Here is a 12,051-nt window from a genome sequence, read left to right on the forward strand (position 1 = left end):
ATGCAACCCCATTTAAACAATGACTTCACACCAGTTCATATCACTTTAAGGCTCTGACACTGAATCAAGGCAGTGTTACCTCTTCCAGATTTCATCATCTTCCTATCACAGTAGTAATTATAATACAAGCAAATATTTTCCTTTGTTGTTCTTAAATTTAAATTCACAAAGAGAAATACTTACGACAAGTCGCTGAAGTCTGGGAAGACATACATGTGCTTAAAGCTGTCAATGGCAATAACCGGGCAGTCTGCTGGAGTCTTCTGAATGTGGAGGAGTGGGTGCCTGAATTTATCACAGTCAGCATGGAGGAAGTTTATTGTACCTTAAAATTGGGAGGAAACAAAAATCCACGTTAAGATTTTTTTCAATGATTATGATTATCTTGAAACCCTATAACCACTTTCAAAACTAATACAAAGGTGGAAATACTACATAAGTAGAACACTTGAAAATAGATTGAAGTGACTAACACCATCAAAATAATGGATGTTTCTTACAGTGCTTTTGGCCACAATACAAACCGAAGTTTTGTTTAATGGCCTCTCAAACTGCATTAAGCCATTTAGACAAGTACGATTTCTGAAATAGTAACTTACTAATAAATTGCATATCTATTTTAATAATTTCCAGAGGAGTCGGTCCTCATTGTCAAAAGTACATAAAGCCCTTTGGTCTCAAGAGCTTTAAGGCTCAGACTCTGTGTGGCCTTTGCTTCCACTTGACTGAATTTGCCTGAAAACTATTATACCAGTAAAAACAAGAAGTAGTAGGCGTTCCTACAAACCTTTTTCACTTATTAACTGTCGTGCAACCTCCTGTTGGAATTTCTCTAAACTCTCCAAGTCGTCTTTCATGTGGAAAAGTATGAGAAAAGGAAGGCCTTCTTCTGTCAGTTCCTGCACAGAAAACAAGCGACAAATCTCATTTCTTCCATTTCTTAAGGACACTTTAAGTAAGTCATTCCAATAATTCATTGAGATTTCCACTTAAAAGACAGCTGAAAGAACAGGACTAAAGGCGTTAACAGCTGACCCTTCATTTAAGATACCTGAGTGACATTTAGCCATGTTTTCTTCACTTATCATATACAGCACAAAGGATGAAGGTTTTTCATTATCGGCATTTCCAGAAAGGACACACTCGCACTGGAATACTTGCTCAAAAGAAATAGCCCAATTCTGAGAAAACACATCTTCATAGAAACAGCAATAAGGCCTGAACAGCATAGTATTAAGTGCTATGAAAAGTTGAGGGTGTATTCTAGACCCAGTCCTAGCTTGGTTCATGTAGTAAGTTGGTGTTTTCTTAGCATAAGACACTATTAAAAAAAAAAGAAGCTAACGATGTAGCTATATCAGATATGATCAAGTACTGCTCTTTTGCTAGTAAGTGTGTCCTGACTGGTCATCCATATAGCACTATTATTAAATTCACAGGTTACTATATTACTATATTACTAAAATTGATGAAGAAATTAAGACCTTTGTTGGACAGGCAAGCTATAGTTCCTCATAAGAATGCATTTTTGCAGCCCAAGTGCCTTTTAAAGATCTCTGTCCGTGGACAGGTAAACGTAAGAACTCCTTGAACCATTTATGTGGGATTTTTTCTTTTATTCAGAACCCAAACAAAACATGAACCACATGCATTTGCTTGCTTCCAAAGTGATTTTTAGGCACATTTGAACATTGGCTCAACTCACTAGAGCCTGACTGAAGAAATAATAACTTCTCATCTAACAAATGCCTACAGTCTTGCCTATCTTTCATTTGCACAACTGGTGCACAAGTGCTGCTATTTCTTTGATTCCAGCGTGTATCAGAATAAAATCTATGTTTTTTGAAAAAGATCGCACTCATTCATTCTGCCACAAAGTAAGAGTTTCTTCAGATATTTCTGATTTGAAGTAAGTTGAAAGAAATGCCTTCCCTAATAAGTAGGCAGGCAGCTATGTTGTGTACATGAAATGACGGTCATTTTCCCTTCAACCAAGTCTAGCAGGTAAGTTGAAACGTGGTCTTTCAACAGCAGATTGCAAAGATCCTCAGAACTTCAGTGCTCTTGACAAAATCCAAGTTTTCCAATCCAACCCTAAAACAACCACTAAACATATTTGCTCATTCTCATTTTTATGCACACGAATTCAGTTGGGTCTCAGTCTCCTCTCCTATTAGAGGATGGGGAAAATAAAGTCTGTTTTGTACCACTACAATTATGGCTCCATTTCCTCACTCACTTCAGCAGGCACATTTCCAGAGGGAGAACTCCCAAAGGGAGCTTGGTGCTCTGGCTCTAAGCTCCCCTCCTGCTTGCAAGCAGCTAAAAGGACAACCTCAGCATAGTCGTATTCACAAGATCAATTCACCTCCAAACAGGCTGTTAGGGCAGTTGGCTTGAAAGCCTTGCCAATCTTGGCCCTAACTGGTTTCTATGAAGTACCTTCTTTCATTTGCTTTTCTATTCCAGCTTTCATAGTACGTTTTACACACAGCAAGCGGAACAGCTGTTTCATTCGCTTTGGACTGCCCCCTCAAAAGTTACTGTCTCGTCTGGCACTGAGAACATCAAAAGATTTTTCATTAGATGCAACCTTCTAGCATCACTTCTGTACACCTTTGAGAAACTTTTTACCCTTTCAAAAACAGTTCAGCAGCACTGTTAGACCACATAGTTCATTGTATTCATGTAACACAGTGTGCAACAAAGTGTGCAAACTTACAGAGATTATACACAGAGATTATAGGTTAAATGGTGATTTCTTCTGAATGGTATTACTGATCCCAACAGCCTTTTCGTGTCAAGTACAGGCACTGTCTCTTGATGGACAGTCTTCTCAAGCTGCAGCCCTTGCTTCCGAGTTCCATTACTATGTATTTTCTAAAGGCACAGTGATGAACTCTGTTCAGATTGGACACCTTCCCAGCTGGCCTGCCCATGACACTTACCAGATAATGAAAACATTCATTAAAAAAATGAGGAAAAAAAAACCTACCAGCAGTTTACAGAGGCAAATTTTGGTTTTAAAATTGAATTTAAAGTCTGTGGTAGAAATTTTTGTCTTTACCTAATTTATAGAGTATTCTAGTACCATAAACACAGCTTAACAGTCACAGCACTTCATATTTTTACCCTGTAATATTGTGGTATGCATTAAGACCCCATTTAAACACCACACAATTTCAGCAGGAAGAAGTATCTCCATTTTGACATGTTTAAATTTGTTTGGGTACTGGCAGCACTGAAATTTTAAAACAAATGTTGCTAGGCAAAATGTGACATTGGAATTGTAAATCCCTGCTTAAGTAAACAGGAACTGAGGGTTAAGGGAACAACCAGAAAAACCACAACACAATGTGGTGGAAACTGAGAGTGATGGCCCTTGGCTTCTAAGGCTCAGAATCCAGCTTCGCCCTGGGAAAAGTACACAGAAAATCTACCACACGCTTCTAAAGATGTTAACATGGGGCATCTTTTACATATTGAGTTGCAAATGAAGCACTAAAATTTGTTTAACCAACAGAACTTTCCAATAAAAGTTGGCAGGCTGGACTAGAAGATTGTGCTTACACCATTTTCTACATCCCACCCTGTCCCCATCTCTGTCACGTAACCTGAGGTGTTGTGCGCACTCAGAGTTACCTACGCTGCAGATTCAGGATAAAAAAAAACCCCAAAGTGTGCAAACTCAGACTGAATCATATGACTGATTCTTTGGTTTCTGATCCAGTGTGGACAACATACTGTAGTTTGTTACAAACCTCAACAGCATTCCTAGCAGATGCTGTGGCTACGTACAAATACTCTTTGTGAGATACCAAAGACACTTTTTTCCTTTTGGTTATTTTACAAATAAATATATATAATATTGGAAATAGATGGAAGAGGAGTAAGTTATCAAAGGAAACAGAAAGGCATTGAAAGAAAATAAGGATAATGAGATTTTTAAAAGCAAACTCACAAATTTGCGTTACAACTAAAAGAAGAAACCCAGCAGAAAGAGCACGTGAAGCTAAAAAGATTCAGAAAGTACCAGTGTTTAAACACAGATTGATCAAAGGAAAAAGATATCACATCCAATGCTTTGGAAGCTGTTAATACCATAATGTTTTTCTACTACTAACTTTTAACATTACATTTTAAAAGCTCATTATATTAACTAAAGGACAGTTCACAACTATTTTGCTCTTTCAAAGTGTCGTGGACATGCTGACACGGGTATTTTCTACCCTGACTAGAAGCATTTTTTCAAGGTCTTAACAGATGCAAAAAATACTTAAAGAACATTTATGTATGGATCTTAATTCAGCATTTAGTCGTAACATCTGTATAAATAATACGTACCTATTTTAGATAAATGATACAACCTACCCAAGGTGTCACACAACCATATGTACATACCAGCACACACATTCTTTACACACAAGTGTCCACACTCTGCAAATCACCAGGCATTTCTTATGCAATCTTTATGCGTGATTCTAACTTCTTATTTTGGCAGTGTACAAAACTCCTACCAATCTGCCTCCAGTGAATTTCAAGTCTAACCAAAAAACTCCAGAAGAAAGAAAAGACATTATCTGACAGGTATTTTCTTTGGAAACAAAGCATGCAGAAAGTTCTTTGGTGTGGATTAGAGACCTTGAAAGAGACACTTTGGTTTTGAGAAAGAAATCCCAAAAGTAGAATGGTATAAAAAATTCTTACCTCCCCATTTTCAAATGTAATTTCTCGAACTAGTGGTACACATTTATCTTGTGTCCATGCATAAATCAAATCAAAATTGGTTAGCGAGCCTAAATATACCATATCTGGAGCATTTTCCTGTTGAAAAGAAAAATATACTAGTTGAGAAACTGCTACGTTCAAAGATTACCCACCTGGCATAAAGTAACAATATATATATAAATATTGAAAGCCAATATTCAACCTTCATGCATACAATATCTTTATTAACTATGGTAGAAAACTACCACAGGCAAATAAATATTATACACACTCATTTATGTGGGCAACTCCACTTTTTAAGACAACTTAAGAATAATTGAAAAGATATTTGTTTCCAAATTAGAGACGCTTCAAATAAAGGCTATTTAGACTTCTGTTGACAAATAGTTATCTCCATACCTAAAAAAAAAAAATCTATTGAGATAGAAACTAAATGCAGATACAAAGCTGCTTTGTGCGGACAAAGACGCACTAAAAAGCCCCTCCTAGTGTCCTACAGGACTTGAAGCTGTTATTTTTACATTTGCTTTGCCAAAGAGATCCAAATACATAAGTCTTCCTTTATTTGTTAGTAGTTCTAACTCAGAATTTGGTTCTGCCATCTTTTAATGTAATCACAGTATTGACTAACATGAAGTGAGGTGTGTCTTCGCAACTGTGGCCATGATTAATCACACCTTAGTTCAGAAATGCTGTAAATTAGGTAACCGAATAAATTCTGGTTTTGCAGAAAAAGGTTTGAAAGTCCCTCCCCACTTAGTTATTGGTGGTGTGCTTGTTTTTGTTTTGTTTTGTGTTTTTGTGTGTGTGTTTTTTTCTGCAAGCAACTCTTTTCATAAACTAAATTTGAGAAATAAGCAGATTTTAAGATACGTTTCTAAAAAGCCATTCTTGTAGATTTTCTTCTGTACTGAATTTTCCCTCAAGTCAAATGATGAGAGTTTATTTTACTAATTCCTTTCTTTTTTAAAAAGTTAAGAGAACAGCCCTTAGCTCTTTTGGAATAAGACACACAAGACAGGCAAGTGACAGTCAGAAATACTTGTCACTTGCTTTGAAAAATATGATGTCTACCAACTTCATATTTTCAGACTTCTATAGAACACAAAGTTGATCATGTTTCTAAGAAAACAAACCAACCACAAAAAACCCCCACCCAAACAAACAACAAAAAATCCCAATAACAACATACACCAAAACAAAAACCAAAAAACCAAACCAAACCAAACACATTTCTGGACATTGACACTTAAAATGACGGATACAGGTTTTGTGCACTTAACTGGCAACAAGTGAGACCGGTATCTTTTTCACTGACTCAGAAACACTTGTTCCTATGACCCTATTTCTCACATTATTTAGGTAAGTAAAATTAAGATTTCAGATGTAGTAACATGCTGAATGTTCTGAGTACAGTCTCCATTTGTTCATATTCACATATAATGACAATAAGCAGAATGAAATACATAGTTACACTTACCCCTGGTGGCTTGTAGATTACATTGTCTCCGCTAAATCTCTCTGCTTTTGAAACAGCCCTACAACAAACCAACCAGTAAGCATGTCTTGGTACAGACAAATAAAATAACTGAGATGTCAAAAATTCTTTTTAAATTTGCTGTACTTTTATTTTTCTTTCAAAATTTGAGAATTAAAATCCTTCATCTTTAAAGTAAACTGTAAAGTGACTCCACAGAAACTTGCCCTGGCTTGGTAATATGGCATTAAGGAAGTCAACAAGACGTGTCCCTAAGATTAGAAGTGTGGACTAAAGGCACTGAAGTGATGAATGCTAGTACAATTTTGCATAAGAGACCATCAGAGAAAGAATTAATTAATATAATCATGTAAATTAAAAAAAAAAAAAAGAATACCTATTCTTAAGGAAGGAAAGGCGGATACTTGTTCGCATTTATTCTTCCTCTTCTATTGTTTACACTAGAAATTTACATCTTATCTCCTCTGATAAAGAAGGGCTTTGAGGTGCCCTATCGGCACAAGCACTGAGAAAATGGATTGCAAATAAGCCCACACTGTCCATTTCACCCTCAAAACATATGTGGGGTGTACGAGACACACAATACGGTTTCTGATCACCAATGACATGGTATGTAGGTATCTGGAGAACGCATGCAGCTCCTCCTTGGGATTCAGCTTACTGAGTGTCACCTTGGGAAGTTCCTCCCCTGCCTCTGGGATATCCTATGGTTCCTTAATCTCAGTCACAACAGAGTGCCCTGAAAGCTGTGAGCTTGTACCCCCCCAATTACTATCTCTTTTCCAAACAATTGGGGACAGCCATGCATCCAATACAGTAGAAAAAAAAAAATAAGGGAAGAAACTTCTCAACTGAAATAAAGCCCTTCACCACCTTCAGACACCAAAAGAGGACTTGACTCCTCACCACCTTGTTGTTCCAACCTATTATAACTCATGCTGGCAAGCCAGCACTAACTGGTTGCATATGCCACAAAAGAGTAAAATGAGCTACTAATTTATTTTCCTTTTAGCATAGGTTAAAACGAAAGCATGTCAGCCTCTGGGAAACATTAGCTAAGTGTTCCAGCTTCTCCACTAATAGTATCTCTTCTGTGGACTCAATAAAAGTATTGGTGAAGGCTAATTAAGAGATGCAAAGGAGAGGACAAAAAAGGAAATAAAAATAACTCAGTTTATCACACTGCAGGATGAGGTAAATCTTCCAGGGGTCTGAACAATTTTAGAGGGTCAAGGAAAAAAAAAGACATCATAAAGCTTCACTTGAAGTACCTATGCTTTATTTATTTCATTTGATCCAATTATCCTTTTCTTATCATATACAAAAAATGTCTTGCATAGTATTTTATACCTATCAGTATTGGCACCAGTATAGAGATGTGTATTTTAAATTGCATCTTCGTATTCCAGACATGATGACTACTCCCATAATGTGAAATGAGGCTTCTTTGTGACCATCAACACCAAGTTAAACCACTTGCATCCCACACAATCCTTCACTGAATAAGAACAACGTGAAGACCTAGAAGCCACCTGCCCAGTAACTGCTTTGTAAACTGATAATAATCTATAATGAAATATATGTGCTAGGGTAGGCCTGTGGTAGAACCCAAAAGGTCCTGTTCTGTGTTCTTCTACTTTAGTAGCTGCAGTTGTCACTGATTTGTTTCAGGTAACTCAAATAAAGTGGGGATATGATGTGAAAATCCCAAACACCTGAAGACGGACCTTTTAAAAACAACTACCAAAAGGGAAACACTTCAGTTTGCCTTTTGTCTCTTCTTGAAGAAGTAACGGAGACGGTGGACCTCTTGGAACCACACAATCCCCCTGCCATGTTTGCTTGATAACATAAAACTTGCTACATTCATCACCCTCTTCCATGAGTTACCTATAGTTCAGAGCCTTCTGTGATAAAAAGTATTTTTTGGCTGTTTGTTTTGGTTTTCTGCATTTGGCTTCTATGCTATGGCTCAATGGCACAAGGCCATTCTCTTCCTGGTCTACATACATTTCAGATTTATCCCTCTCTAGTTCTACTTCTAAAACCTACCTCTAATAATCTCTTCATCAGTATCCCTCCTCTCTCCTGCTTACAAGTCTTCTCTCATTAACCTTGCTCTGCAGTCACCTCAGTCACCACAGAACTGTAAGAATCAGCTGATTTAAGAGTATTTTGATCTGCAAATAAGTACCATTAATGCAGTTTAAAAAAATAAGCTGTTACAACAACCTGAAGCCAGAATAATTTTGGCATAGCAGGGAACAGTTCTGCCTTGACAGCAGATAGTGATTTATTTTTTACTGTCAAATAGTTCGTTTTGAGTTTATTTTAGCTTACTAGAAATTTGACCATGACAGCTCATGTTACCATATACCTCACAAACCCTACACATTTTGACCTCTGTCCATAGCAAAACCAAAAATCCCTCCCAGGGGCTGTTAGGATGCCCTGTTGTCAGAAGAGTTTGACTGATCAGCACCAGCTCCCCATGAAACATTCTGTTATATATAATATGAATGGAAAACGCTATTATATAGTCAGTATCTCCCTCAGAAGTCTTTTCACATATAGTTTTTCAGGAAGCTTGAGAGCCACAGCCACTCTGAGATCAAAATATTTAGTTTCCAAAGCTGCTCTTTAAAACAAACAGCTCCAGGCTAGAAAGTGAACAGGCAACTGGAGAAGAGAATAATGACAAGCTTGCTGTGGAATCTGTAGTTACATGGGCAAGTTACAAATAATCAAACTCTGACCTGTTCCATTAGGTTTGCTTATTATTTATATCTAAGAAAAAAACCCCAAAAAATCAAAACCCCATAGTAACTACTTCAAGAACAGTGTCTGTCCAACAACCAAATACTAACACTGGTTGGAGACTATTTCTCATCATACGAAGTTGACATAAGCAAACAGAATCAAACAACAGGAGAGAGGATCTTAAAGTATTGTTCTCTTACTAATGATTTTTTAAAAAGCATTCCTGAAAAGAATGAAAAGTCATATGGGGGGCCAAAAAATAATTTAAAATTCTAATAACAACTCAGGTTGGCTGCCCTCAGAACAAGCATGGATATGCTAATCGAGAAACATTTAAGATACTAGCCACTCTTTGAAAAAAAGAAAAAGGAAGCAAAAAAATCAAAGTTGAATTTCACAGCAATTTCAATAACGAAGTAATGAAATCAACAGATTTTAAAACTTACCCAAAGGCAGACAGGAATACACAATCATCATGCAAAATATTTGCTACTCTTTCAAAGGTTCTGTAATTGTCAGAGTCCTTTTGCTCAAAGTATCCAATAATATTTCTTCTGCTGCGCTGTAAAAACAAAGATTAAATTATAATTTGCCTTGAATTATCAAAAACTATCGCTACTCCCTAAGGATATTAAATATGGAGGTGCCATTCATTTGACAGTCAATAACTGTGCAGAAGTTATTTCTTTTCTGCCTTTTCAATATTCAGAATCATCCTTGTGAATATTTTTCCAGTGAGGAATATTAGATGTCAAAGAGAACGTATGATTCTTTCAAATGATTAAAAGTAAAATAAATAATTTGGTAGTTGAGTTTTTGTAATATTGGAAATGATCCAGTTTTCCTCTCAGTTTAAAAAAAGCACTCAGAACATTTCAGAATGGAAAAAAAGTAGTAAATATGTACTTCAAATACATGTTTGATCACTTCAACATTTAAAAAAAAAAATAATGTATTCAGAAGGAATAAAATGGAAACACTTACATCAAGAGAATTTATTTCTTCCAAATCCTGGACCTCCCGAATCGGGTTACTCTTCTGCTGCCTGATATAATCTGCTATTGCTGTCACAGACCTCTGGCCCCTGTATTCTCTCTTCATCATCATCCCATTCCGGAAGAGTTTCAGAGTTGGATATTTGCTTATCCTGTATCTCTGAGCTATATCCGCTAAAAAGAAATTAAGAAAATAAATAAAAACCTCTACAAATACAGAAATATACTGAACGTGGTATCTTCTACATGTATATGTGTCTATTAAACAGAATCTCTGAACCAGTTGTTCCATATCTTAAAACAAGAACAAACTAAAAAAAACCACACAACCACCACCATAAGGGAGAGAACCGATATCAGCTACAGTATTTCTCACATGTACTGATCTTCATTAAAAATCATGACGAAAATCTGGGGTAAGTAAAGACTTGACTTCAGCTACACTCATTTAGTACAGTTCCTATAAACAAGTAGGAAAGCCAATTTAAGAGCATAACAAGAACGTGAGAAACCTTTAAGCTTGCCGAATCTCAATTAATCCACATGAGAAAATTTTAATAAAATAAATCATGCCCTATTTTTCTTTAAACTCACTCTCAATTACAGTGCTGGAAATATAATGTCTTGAATTTTAGAGAACACGAACACTGTGCAAAATATTTTTTGAAGGTCAGAAGACTGCTGTTACAGTTCTGAGCTGTTCAGGTTTTGAAAAACACAAAATTTCAGGTTTCTAAATTAAGGCAAACACCTCTCTGGTCAACCAGTACCAGCATTCCTTAGAGACAGTTCATCATTCACATCTCTACATGCAGCTCAGCGTTCTTCCAGACCTGGACCACACAGAGCTTTACACAATAAAGTAACACGTATTTGTGTTCATCTCGCATAAGAGCACGAGCTATTTTCACCTTCATATAACAGGTCCATTACTAAAGTCATTTATTCGTGAGACTTACGAATGTAAAAGAAGAAGAAAAAATGAAAAGAGGTTTTACGGTAAAATTAGAAGAGCAGCAAAGAAGAAAGCTGAGCAGAACCAATAAAGCCGGTTTGCCATGATTGTGCATCCTCTGCCCCATTATCTTCAACCACTGCTAAGGCAATAATCCAGTTCTTTGCTACACCCCACCAGAGGACTTTAAGTGTCCCTTTGTCCATCTTCCACTTTGGTTAATCCCTGGGACACAGCAAGAAGCACTAATTGTTGCAGACAGTTCTCAGCTACACACTGATGAGGAAACTGATACAGGACCAGCAAGTGGTCCATGATACACCACGGAAGATCCACCAGCCTTCAGTTTTTACAGCACCCATTGCTACAGTGCACAAATCGGTTTTGTGCATCTCAAATATCCATCAACTGCTTTAATCCAAGTTTGTAAATACTTAATAGCTTTGAATGCCCTTGCCTCTTTTGGAGGTGGTTGAAGTTGAGCAAAAAGCTTCAAGCAAGTTTTATGAGGAAGGTTTGGAGAAACAAGGTCAGCAGACAGACTTCGCAGATACACTTAGGAAAACAAGACTAAAAACAAATAATAAGGACAAAGCATGTAATGCCAAGCAGATTTCCACAAGCACTTTCCTTTTGCCTTCTTTAATTAAGCTCTCCTGTTTACTCCTTCCCTGGAAATGCACCTCAAAACAAAACAAACCTCATTGCCCTTGTGAAAACTGGGTGTCCCCTATCACAGAGTAGGGTCCAGTTTACCTAAATCTCAGTCATGTTTGCAGCTAAATCCAACTAAATCCCAAAATACAAGCAATCTGCCCACTTTCCAGAGCTGCTTAATCCTTTGAGGTGACTTGTTCCAGTCAACCACACCCACCCCGTTTCCCATTCTTTTCTTTTATCTCTCAAGGAAAGGGAGAAACAGTGAACTTCAACAGATGGATTTATCCTTTGGAGACAAAGAAGTTTCATCCAGGCATGCACATCCTGTCACTTTTCACTGACTCCTCAGACACTTGAGGTGACCTGGACTGGCCACAGCAGGAAGGCAACCAAATGAGGGCCCATCAGCATATCTGGCACAGTACTGAACAACATACCAGCTCACCCTTTTTGAC

General features: G+C 37.1%; 1 protein-coding gene across 2 annotated transcripts in view; it reads right to left on the minus strand.

The window, feature by feature from the left end:
* Positions 1 to 12,051, minus strand: part of ERP44 (endoplasmic reticulum protein 44) — a 56,090-nt gene that overhangs the window by 10,206 nt on the left and 33,833 nt on the right. For both annotated transcript variants that reach the window (XM_082044743.1, XM_082044744.1), the window contains exons 5-10: positions 9,971 to 10,155; positions 9,433 to 9,548; positions 6,209 to 6,266; positions 4,708 to 4,824; positions 788 to 899; positions 184 to 325 (exon numbers count right to left, since the gene is read on the minus strand). In XM_082044743.1, coding sequence (XP_081900869.1) covers positions 184 to 325; positions 788 to 899; positions 4,708 to 4,824; positions 6,209 to 6,266; positions 9,433 to 9,548; positions 9,971 to 10,155 — 730 coding nt within the window. The remainder of the gene's footprint in view (positions 1 to 183; positions 326 to 787; positions 900 to 4,707; positions 4,825 to 6,208; positions 6,267 to 9,432; positions 9,549 to 9,970; positions 10,156 to 12,051) is intronic.

This window comes from Streptopelia decaocto, assembly GCF_964273445.1.
Source record: "Streptopelia decaocto genome assembly, chromosome: 2".
Taxonomy (NCBI): Eukaryota; Metazoa; Chordata; class Aves; order Columbiformes; family Columbidae; genus Streptopelia; species Streptopelia decaocto.